The sequence below is a fragment of the Nerophis lumbriciformis genome, linkage group LG13 (assembly GCF_033978685.3).
Source record: "Nerophis lumbriciformis linkage group LG13, RoL_Nlum_v2.1, whole genome shotgun sequence".
Taxonomy (NCBI): domain Eukaryota; kingdom Metazoa; phylum Chordata; class Actinopteri; order Syngnathiformes; family Syngnathidae; genus Nerophis; species Nerophis lumbriciformis.
The window spans coordinates 14,459,072-14,471,084 of record NC_084560.2 but is presented as its reverse complement, the minus strand read 5'-3'; the positions used below and the strand labels follow the sequence as shown (position 1 = coordinate 14,471,084).

Below are 12,013 nucleotides of genomic sequence, written 5' to 3'. Positions count from 1 at the left end.
CCAGCTGAATATCAGGTCCCACCCGCCTCTCACAGCATCTTCCCTATCTGAATCGCTCCCACTGCCCTCTAGTCCTTCACTCTCACTTTCCTCATCCACGAATCTTTCATCCTCGCTCAAATTAATGGTGAAATCGTCGCTTTCTCGGTCCGAATCGCTCTCGCTGCTGGTGGCCATGATTGTAAACAATGTGCGGATGTGAGGAGCTCCACAACCTGTGACGTCACGCTACTCGTCTGCTACTTCCGGTACAGGCAAGGCTTTTTTATCAGCGACCAAAAGTTGCAAACTTTATCGTCGATGTTCTCTACTAAATCCTTTCAGCAAAAATATGGCAATATCGCGAAATGATCAAGTATGACACATAGAATGGACCTGCTATCTCTGTTTAAATAAGAAAATCACATTTCAGTAGGCCTTTAAATGTTACATGGAAAATAAAGAACATTACACACGACGCTCAGAAATCGTTCAAAATGTTTTAGTATGACTTTGAAGTCGCACCGTTTGATGGATTGCTGGCCCATTACGGCTGCCATAGTCAGAGATACGAGTATTACTATGGTGTGTGTATAAGGACCGCACAATGGCACCCATTAGCAGACATATTATCTGGCGTTTTGTTTTGCAATATTAAGCAAAATCAACTTTTCTTACCTTCTGGTACCTGCTGATCTGTATTTGGGATCTGTATAAGTCCTGGAAATTTGCGTGCGTCCGCCTTTGTAGTCCGTGCCGACCCCGTAATCGATAAGCTTCTTCTTTTTCTCTATCTTCTTGTTATGTGACATTCATCCTCCACTGTTGCCATTTCTAATATAAAGTAGTGTAAAGTTCTTACTTATATCTGTCAGTAAACTCACCATGAAAGCACTAAAACATACCGGTGTAGTGAGTTGACATTATTCACCCAAGGAACCTTAGTTATTAGAAAGTTCCGGTCGGACACATTTGGGGTGTTGTTGTTGCACTAGTGAGCCACGGATGAGGAGATGCTGCTCCGTTATTGATTGAAGTAAAGTCTGAATGTCATTAAAACAGTTAGCTCCATCTTTTGACACTTCTTCCACTCCCATCCTTGCACGCTACACCGCTACAACAAAGATGACGGGGAGAAGACGCTGTCCAAGTCATTTACTGCATGACTTTTGACAAGAACAAGAACATTTTATTCTGGCTCACCTGCACTGGCAGATGGGACTTTAAGGTTTTACTCCATACGTATAAAATACTTAACGTGTCAAACTCAAGGCTTCAAGAAGTAGTCACCTGAAATGGTTTTCACTTCACAGGTGTGCTTGAAGCTCATGGAGAGAATGCTAAGAGTGTGCAAAGCAGTAATCAGAGCAAAGGGTGGCTTCTTTGAAGAAACTAGAATATAAAACATGTTTCAGTTATTTTACCTTTTTTTGTTAAGTACATAACTCCACATGTGTTCATTCATAGTTTTGATGTGACAATCTACAATGTAAATAGTCATGAAAATAAAGAAAACGCATTGAATGAGGAGGATGTGTCTCCAAACTTTTGGCCTGTACTATAATAAATAATAAATAGTATATAGAGCGAGGTGTCCAAAGTGTACCCCAGGGCCTCTTTTCTTGCCCTGCAGCACATTATAGATGTACAAACGCCGTTTCCATATGAGTTGGGAAATTGTGTTAGATGTAAATATAAACGGAATACAATGATTTGCAAATCATTTTCAACCCATATTCAGTTGAATATGCTACAAAGACAACATATTTGATGTTCAAACTCAAACTTTTTTTTTTTTTGCAAATAATCATTAACTTTAGAATTTGATGCCAGCAACACGTGACAAAGAAGTTGGGAAAGGTGGCAATAAATACTGATAAAGTTGAGGAATGCTCATCAAACACTTATTTGAAACGTCCCACAGGTGAACAGGCAAATTAGGAACAGGTGGGTGCCATGATTGTGTATAAAAGTAGATTCCATGAATTGCTCAGTCATTCACAAACAAGGACGGGGTGAGGGTCACCACTTTGTCAACAAATGCATGAGCAAATTGTTGAACAGTTTCAGAAAAACCTTTCTCAACCAGCTATTGCAAGGAATTTAAGGATTTCACCATCTACGGTCCGTAGTATCATCAAAGGGTTCAGAGAATCTGGAGAAATCACTGCACGTAAGCAGCTAAGCCCGTGACCTTCGATCCCTCAGGCTGTACTGCATCAACAAGTGACATCAGTGTGTAAAGGATATCACCACATGGGCTCAGGAACACTTCAGAAACCCACTGTCAGTAACTACAGTTGGTCGCTACATCTGTAAGTGCAAGTTAAAACTCTCCTATGCAAGGCGAAAACCGTTTATCAACAACACCCAGAAACGCCGTCGGCTTCGCTGGGCCTGAGCTCATCTAAGACGGACTGATACAAAGTGGAAAAGTATTCTGTGGTCTGACGAGTCCACATTTCAAATAGTTTTTGGAAACGTGTTACATCAACGTGGCTTCATGGTAAAAGAGTGCGGGTACTAGACTGGCCTGCCTGTAGTCCAGACCTGTCTCCCATTGAAAATGTGTGGCGCATTATGAAGCCTAAAATACCACAACGGAGAACCCCGGACTGTTGAACAACTTAAGCTGTACATCAAGCAAGAATGGGAAAGAATTCCACCTGAGAAGCTTAAAAAATGTGTCTCCTCAGATCCCAAACGTTTACTGAGTGTTGTTAAAAGGAAAGGCCATGTAACATAGTGGTGAACATGCCCTTTCCCAACTACTTTGGCACGTGTTGCAGCGATGAAATTCTAAGTTAATTATTATTTGCAAAAAAAAAAAAGTTTATGTATCTTGTCTTTGTAGTGCATTCAATTGAATATGGGTTGAAAAGGATTTGCAAATCATTGTATTCCGTTTATATTTACATCTAACACAATTCCCCAACTCATAAGGAAACGGGGTTTGTACAATTACTTATTTCTTTCAATTTTATTTTGCAGTTTGCATCACATCCAGAATTGTTTCTAATATTTTGTCTCTTTCATGGAGTTACCGTAAAGAAAAAATTAATGCAAAATGTTAGTAACAAATGTCAGTATGTTTGCAAATTGCAACCACAATCATTGTACACATGATCAGATTGTAAAACGTATTTTGGTAAACATTTTGCAAAGTGTCTTAAACCCTATTCGCATACCTGTCTTGAAACATTATGCATATTTTGAGTAAACAGCAGAAATGTTTGTAGAAAAGAAATCAGAGCAAAAAATCCACAACATGACAACTTTTTCATCCATTTTAGTGACAAACCATGAAAAAGCTTCCTAACAATGGAATGTAAGTTGAAAATAACTCTTAGTTGTACATGCTGAGGCAAAGATGGACCAGTAAGACACAGGAATCCAAGATTGTAATGGTCATGGCGGCTCTGTGCTGTAATCAAGCGCGGAGCTGAGCTGCTTCCTGAACCAAAGGCTTCAAGGCACGGAGGTCTGTTAGCAGAGAAGACACACCAACACAGTACCACATATCTCCACAGGTCTCCACAGGAGCACTGAAGGACTCAACTTGCACTCCCTCTGCAGCTAGAAGCCCTAAAATGAGGGAACATTGGAAGAAAGACAGGAGGATAAAATGAGTGTATAATTAAAGAAAAAGACTAGAATTTACCTCTTTGACATCATTACTACTTTTCCCAAAAAGAGCATAATTTCTACATCACATATGTCATTTATGATAGAAAATGCAGCACAATCAAATAGATTATTAGGGACCGCAATGTCCCTTTGGGACAGAGGACCCTATTGTAATTGTAACGTTTTATTATTATTATACCGGCCGCCTCTTTGAGCTGTAATTTGACCATATTTGACACACGCATCAGGACTGGCGAAAATTGCCATCTAATAAAAACAAACAAACCCCAAAACTCAAAATTGCGCTCTAGCGCCCCCTAGGAAAAACACAGACAAAACTGCTCGTAACTCCCAGTAGGAATGTCATAGAGACATGAAACAAAAACCTCTATGTAGGTCTCACTTAGACCTAGATTTTATACGCTGACATCTTTCAGCAAAAATCAACTGACGTCACGCTACTCGTCTGCTACTTCCGGTAGAGGCAAGGCTATTTTATCAGCGACCAAAAGTTGCGAACTTTATCGTCGATGTTCTCTACTAAATCCTTTCAGCAAAAATATGGCAATATCGCAAAATGATCAAGTATGACACATAGAATGGACCTGCTATCCCCGTTTAAATAAGAAAATCGCATTTCAGTAGGCCTTTAAAAAAAATATTATATGGCTCTCACGGAAATACATTTTTAAATATTTGGCTTTCATGGCTCTCTCAGCCAAAAAGGTTCCCGACCCCTGCACTAAAACATCAAAAAAACTAACAAAAAAAACAAGATTTCAGGTAAAAAAACAAACTGGCAGCTCTGTTGGTTGAATTTTACTGCTGAAAACTTGTATTATTTTTCTATTGCCTTCCATTAATTTTTTTATATCTTGTAGAAAAAACACTGCTTTTACTGTAAAATTCTGGTGACTGAGCTGCCAGTTTTTAAAAGTAAAATTGTAATTTTTTTTTGCAGCTTAAGTAAAATAATATATTCTTAATGTATTACATATATACATGTATATTTATATATTACCGCATTTTTCGGAGTATAAGTCGCACCGGAGTATAAGTCGCACCTGCCGAAAATGCATAATAAAGAAGGAAAAAAACATATATAAATCGCACTGGAGCCCGGCCAAACTATGAAAAAAACTGTGACTTATAGTCCGAAAAATACGGTACTCGTTGTTAAAAGTGGCCTTCTGAGGGCAGCCATAACTGCATTGTGGCCCTCAATGAACAGCCGTGTCCGAGAGAGTTTCCTAGCAGGATAAGCCTCAGTGTCTTCTTCTAAGTGTGTTTGGCTGCAAAGATGATGCTGCACCATCTTCACAACTCAGTTGTCGATGTTGTGTGGTCATCCTCACCGGCCACTGATGGGAGAAGCTGAGGACTTGCCGAGGCCTTAAAGAAGAGCAGGTTCCCAGTGAGTGCCACTGGTTGTCTGAACACACTCCCACTCAGCTCCAGCAGCACCGGCAGACCCCCTTGAACGGCACCGGTGGCTTTGTAGCTGCAGCCGTCGGTCAGGACTTCCACAGCACACGCGCTCTGTGAAGCTTCCTCCGACACGTCGTGGCTTTGCTTGATCTTGAGAAGTGAGGGAAAGACATTTGACAATATTTGCACCGTGTGTGCTATTATTTCAATGCTGTACCATGATTCCAGATTCTTTGGCCAGGCTCAGTACGTTGATGAGGTTGGGACAAAAGGCAGATCCTCCGTTTAAAAGTCCGACCAGAACAGCAGCCGTCATGTAACCAGAGGAGGACTTCATGTTGTCGCCTGGTAGAAGAAAAACATGGGCAAAGTTAAGTGATGCTGCTCATTGCATTAATGCAATAGTGTACATTTTTAGCCAGGGAAATGGAGTAAATTACTCAGCAGTTCCTACTTGAAGTTTTTCCATCTCAAACTCATATTGTGTTGCCCTCGACTTAACTTTAGTTGTGTGGAATTACAGCCGGCATAGTCTGAGCTGCTACAAACCCCGTTTCCATATGAGTTGGGAAATTGTGTTAAATGTAAATATAAACGGAATACAATGATTTGCAAATCATTTTCAACCCATACTCAGTTGAATATGCTACAAAGACAACATATTTGATCAAACTTTTTTGCAAATAATCATTAACTTTAGAATTTGATGCCAGCAACACGTGACAAAGAAGTTGGGAAAGGTGGCAATAAATACTGATAAAGTTGAGGAATGCCCATCAAAAACTTATTTGAACATCCCACAGGTGAATAGGCAAATTGGGAACAGGTGGGTGCCATGATTGGGTATGAAAGTAGATTCCATGAAATGCTCAGTCATTCACAAACAAGGATGGGGCGAGGGTCACCACTTTGTCAACAAATGCGTGAGCAAGTTGTTGAACAGTTTAAGAAAAACCTTTCTCAACCAGCTATTGCAAGGAATTTAGGGATTTCACCATCTATGGTTCGTAATATCATCAAAGGGTTCAGAGAATCTGGAGAAATCACTGCACGTAAGTAGCTAAGCCCGTGACCTCCGATCCCTCAGGCTGTACTGCATCAACAAGCGACATCAGTGTGTAAAGGATATCACCACATGGGCTCAGGAACACTTCAGAAACCCACTGTCAGTAACTACAGTTGGTCGCTACATCTGTAAGCGACCAACTGGGGCGGCATGGCGTAGTGGGTAGAGCAACCGTGCCAGAAACCTGAGGGTTGTATGTTCGCTCCCCGCCTCGTACCATCCAAAAATCGCTGCCGTTGTGTCCTTGGGCGGGACACTTCACCCTTTGCCCCCGGTGCCACTCACACCGGTGAATTGAATGATGAATGATAGGTGGTGGTCGGAGGGGCCATTGGCGCAAAATTGCAGCCACGCTTCCGTCAGTCTACCCCAGGGCAGCTGTGGCTATGAAAGTAGCTTACCACCACCAGGTGTGAATGATTGATGGGTTCTACATGTAAAGCGACTTTGGGTACTTAGAAAAGCGCTATATAAATCCCAGTTATTATCTGTAAGTGCAAGTTAAAAACTCTCCTATGCAAGGCGAAAACCGTTTATCAACAACACCCGGAAACGCCGTCGGCTTCTCTGGGCCTGAGCTCATCTAAGATGGACTGATACAAAGTGGAAAAGTGTTCTGTGGTCTGACGAGTCCACATTTCAAGTTGTTTTTGGAAACTGTGGACGTCGTGTCCTCCGGACCAAAGAGGAAAAGAACCATCCGGATTGTTATAGGCGCAAAGTGTAAAAGGCAGCATGTGTGATAGTATGGGGGTGTATTAGTGCCCAAGACATGAGTAACTTACACATCTGTGAAGGCACCATTAATGCTGAAAGGTACATACAGCTTTTGGAGCAACATACGTATGTTGCCATCCAAGCAACGTTACCATGGACGCCCCTGCTTATTTCAGCAAGACAATGCCAAGCCACGTGTTACATCAACGTGGCTTCATAGTAAAAGAGTGCGGATACTAGACTGGCCTACCTGTAGTCCAGACCTGTCTCCCATTGAAAATGTGTGGCGCATTATGAAGCCTAAAATACCACAGCGGAGACCCCCGGACTGTTGAACAACTTAAGCTGTACATCAAGCAAGAATGGGAAATAATTCCACCTGAGAAGCTTAAAAAATGTGTCTCCTCAGTTCCCAAACGTTTACGGAGTGTTGTTAAAAGGAAAGGCCATGTAACACCGTGGTGAACATGCCCTTTCCCAACTACTTTGGCACGTGTTGCAGCCATGAAATTCTAAGTTAATTATTATTTGCAAAAAAATAATAAAGTTTATGAGTTTGAACATCAAATATCTTGTCTTTGTAGTGCATTCAATTGAATATGGGTTGAAAAGCATTTGCAAATCATTGTATTCCGTTTATATTTACATCTAACACAATTTCTCAACTCATATGGAAATGGGGTTTGTATGTATGTATATATGTATGTGTATGCTTGCTTTTGTGCTCCTAGTTTGCTTGTCATATCGCGTTTTTGTGCTTGCCACCATGTCTCAGCATTCCATGCATACATTGACCTCTTGGCCCCCTGCCAGAAGCTTCTTCTAGCTAATTTGGGGGACCCTTTCACTTACCAACATCCTTAAATGGATATTCACTACTGTTGTAATTTGTAACATGGTATTGTGAATAAACTTGATTGAATTAAGTGTGACTTTTGGGCCATGCATTTCCCCAAGAGTAAGGTCATATTCTGAACTGTACAACTTCAGCGTAATGTTACCTTGAGAAGTGATTTGAACTTGGCTCAGTGGTTTCTTGGAGGCCCTGCAGGACTGCAGGACAGATCCCATGGCCTCTCCAAGTTTGATCAATGGAGAAGAGTCGGAGGAAAAGGTGCTCACCAAAACCTGTGCATTTACCTGTGCGGATTTTTTAAATACAACGTTACATTTTGGGAGAAAAACAAATGCTAATCTTAACTGGATTGAAATTGAAATAAAAAACTATACACTAAATACTTGGTGTTTATCATTCTAGTTACTATGGTCATCTAATTAGTTACTATGGTCATATAATGAGTTACTATGGTCATGTAATGAGTTACTTTGGTCATGTAATTAGTTACTATGGTCATCTAATTAGTTACTATGGTCGTATAGTGAGTTACTATGGTCATGTAATGAGTTACTATGGTCTTGTAATGAGTTACTATGGTCATGTAAGGAGTTACTATGGTCTTGTAATTAGTTACTATGGTCTTGTAATTAGTTACTATGGACATCTAATGAGTTACTATGGTCATCTAATGAGTTACTATGGTCATGTAATGAGTTACTATGGTCATGTAATGAGTTACTTTGGTCATGTAATTAGTTACTATGGTCATCTAATTAGTTACTATGGTCGTATAGTGAGTTACTATGGTCATGTAATGAGTTACTATGGTCTTGTAATGAGTTACTATGGTCATCTAATGAGTTACTATGGTCATGTAATTAGTTACTATGGTCATCTAATGAGTTACTATGGTCATCTAATTAGTTACTATGGTAATGTAAGTCACAGCAGCTCAGACGAGGCACCAAGCAGTGTGGGTGGAGAGTGTTTCCACAGAGTGTTTCCAGAGCCTGAAATGTGGGTGTCAGGGACAGACGTGAAAGGTGATTTTTACAACAAAGTTCTAAAGCTTAGTGATATATCACATACATCAGATTGTAGCTGGGTTTATTTTTACCCTTCGCGTTCATTATTCACTGTGTTTGTTGCGTTTCACTTGATTGTAAAATATGTGGATGGAGAGGGGGTGTGACGTTCATATGTTGTCAATATTCAGTGTTTTATCCTTCATAGTTAATATTGTAAATCCCACATTCTTTATTTTCATGTACATTCTGGGTGTCTCATTCAGTAAATTTTTTTTTAATTCCAGTCCGTTTTTTAAGGCGGTCTGTCATAACGTTTTTAGCTTTCAATCAGACATTGTGAGGTTTTGTGTTAGTGTTCCTAAAAATAGCTATACCAGCCCCCAGACACATTTTTTTTCTCTAAATTTGGCCCCCCGAGTCAAAATAATTGCTCAGGCCTGCACTAAACTCCTTATTTTCCAGCCTATAATAGCTACATTACATAATTAGTTTTGATATCTGTGTGCTGAGCGAGAGTAGGTCAGGTGACCTGGTGAGCCATCTTTGAACTGGAAGCACACTGGATCTTTTTTATCATAGTAACTAATTAGATGACCATAGTAACTAATTAGATGGCCATAGTAACTTACATTACCGTAGTAACTAATTAGATGACCATAGTAACTAATTAGATGACCATAGTAACTAATTACAAGACCATAGTAACTCATTAAATTACCATAGTAACTCATTAGATTACCATAGTAACTCATTAGATTACCATAGTAACTCATTATATGACCATAGTACCTCATTAGATGACCATAGTAACTCATTATATGACCATAGTAACTCATTATATGACCATAGTAACTCATTATATGACCATAGAAACTAATTAGATGACCATAGTAACTCATATTACCATAGTAACTCATTAGATGACCATAGTAACTTACATTACCATAGTAACTCATTATATGACCATAGTAACTCATTATATGACCATAGTAACTAATTAGATAACCATAGTAACTCATATTACCATAGTAACTCATTAGATGACCCTAGTAACTCATTAGATGACCATAGTAACTATTTAGATGACCATAGTAACTAGTTAGATGACCATAGTAACTCATTAGATGACCCTAGTAACTCATTAGATGACCATAGTAACTAATTAGATGGCCATAGTAACTCATTAGATGACCATAGTAACTTACATTACCATAGTAACTAATTAGATGACCATAGTAACTAATTAGATGACCATAGTAACTAATTGCAAGACCATAGTAACTCATTAAATGACCATAGTAACTCATTAGATTACCATAGTAACTCATTATATGACCATAGTACCTCATTATATGACCATAGTAACTCATTATATGACGATAGAAACAAATTAGATGACCATAGTAACTCATATTACCATAGTAACTCATTAGATGACCATAGTAACTTACATTACCATAGTAACTCATTATATGACCATAGTAACTCATTATATGACCATAGTAACTAATTAGTAGGGTTGTGAACGATAAACCGATGCGACCGAGTATTCGATTCAACAAGTGAGCGATTAGGCTGCATCGGTAGCAGACTCCTCAATCAATGCGAATAATTCATGAATTCCTAGCTGAATCGGTTATAGAGTCATGGATCGGTTATCGCGAGACTTTGCATGGGTTGGCTAGATTACAATATGCGCCAGCGTCTCTAAAACAACGCGAGAGCTGAAGCTACTCGCCAAACGCGGTAGCCGCCTAGCTAGTATTAGCACGAGTGATAAACAAGAGACAACACGGAAAATGAAGGAGGAGAACGAAAGCGTCAGTCTGACCGAAGGTGATAATGGACCGAGAAAGATTTTCAACGCATCGGGGAGACAGAAATCCAAAGTGTGGAAAGTTTTTGGGTTTTATAAGAAGGAAGGGAAGCTCGACAGAAGCCATGCTATTTGTAAATTGTGTCGAGCATCGTTGACGTACACTGGCAGCAGGTTGAAATATTGAATCTTTGTTACCTACCTCTAGTGTTCAAAACTATGCTCAGGCTGAAATATTGCACTTTGTTGTTACTATTCTGTGCTACTTTTACCTCTGGAGTTCCCATCCTACAATTCAGCCAGACTTTTTTTGGTCCATGTCTAAAAATGAATACATTGACATGTGATTTTGTTGTTCTGTTTTTTTTTTGCCAGTGCCATAAAGCCATAATGCTTGGGGATTTGGAGTCTTGAATATTAACCGTCAAATCGAATCGTATCGTTCGGAATCGAATCCAATCGAATCGGTCTGTAATAAAAGGATATCGTTTTTGAATCGAATCATAACCTGTGTATCTAGATGCATATCGAATCGTTTATCAGAGAGAGATGTGCAACCCTACTAATTAGATGACCATAGTAACTCATATTACCATAGTAACTCATTAGATGACCCTAGTAACTCATTATATGACCCTAGTAACTCATTATATGACCCTAGTAACTCATTAGATGACCATAGTAACTCATTATATGACCCTAGTAACTCATTAGATGACCATAGTAACTAATTAGATGACCATGGTAACTAGTTAGATGACCATAGTAACTCATTAGATGACCCTAGTAACTCATTAGATGACCCTAGTAACTCATTAGATGACCATAGTAACTCATTAGATGACCATAGTAACTAGTTAGATGACCATAGTAACTAGTTAGATGACCCTAGTAACTCATTAGATGACCCTAGTAACTCATTAGATGACCATAGTAACTCATTAAATGACCATAGTAACTAGTATATGATGCAGATTCCAAGCATTGAAAGACTTAGTATAGTTGAAGACTTACGGTCGTTAGAAAACATGACTGCACATCATAATGGCAGCTACACTTTACATCTTAAACATCTAAATAAATGATTTAGGAATGTCCGGCGGGCCAGATTGAAAAGTTTAAAGGGCCGCATGTGGCCCCCGGGCCTTAATTTGCCCAGGGCTGGTTTAGTGGATATAAGAGTTGTGTAATTAGGTTCCACATGAGCACCACATCACTGTCACATGACCACTTGTGGAATTTAAGATTCCACTAGCACATGACACTTAGAGCTAGAATGTTACAGGTGTGTGTCATCAGACAGAGTGGAACTTACAGCGCCAACCAGCTTGTTGCCCTTCACCATGTCCACGATCTGCAGAGCAATGTCCTCGCCACACCGCACCTGGGCTTCCTTGGTGCTGGCGCCCAGATGTGGACAGCTGATCACATTGGGATGGTTGACTAAGGCGCGGTTCTGAGGTGGCTCCTGTGGCACACAACATTGGACATTTATATCTTATACAGAACGAAAT

General features: G+C 39.8%; 1 protein-coding gene across 1 annotated transcript in view; it reads right to left on the bottom strand.

The window, feature by feature from the left end:
• Positions 1–3,251: 3,251 nt before the first annotated feature.
• phgdh (phosphoglycerate dehydrogenase) overlaps positions 3,252–12,013 on the bottom strand; it is a 30,006-nt gene continuing 21,244 nt past the window's right edge. Inside the window, exons 8-12 of the mRNA XM_061971660.2 lie at positions 11,815–11,967; positions 7,819–7,957; positions 5,252–5,379; positions 4,962–5,184; positions 3,252–3,564 (exon numbers count right to left, since the gene is read on the bottom strand). Coding sequence (XP_061827644.1) covers positions 3,410–3,564; positions 4,962–5,184; positions 5,252–5,379; positions 7,819–7,957; positions 11,815–11,967 — 798 coding nt within the window. The 3' untranslated portion in view covers positions 3,252–3,409. The remainder of the gene's footprint in view (positions 3,565–4,961; positions 5,185–5,251; positions 5,380–7,818; positions 7,958–11,814; positions 11,968–12,013) is intronic.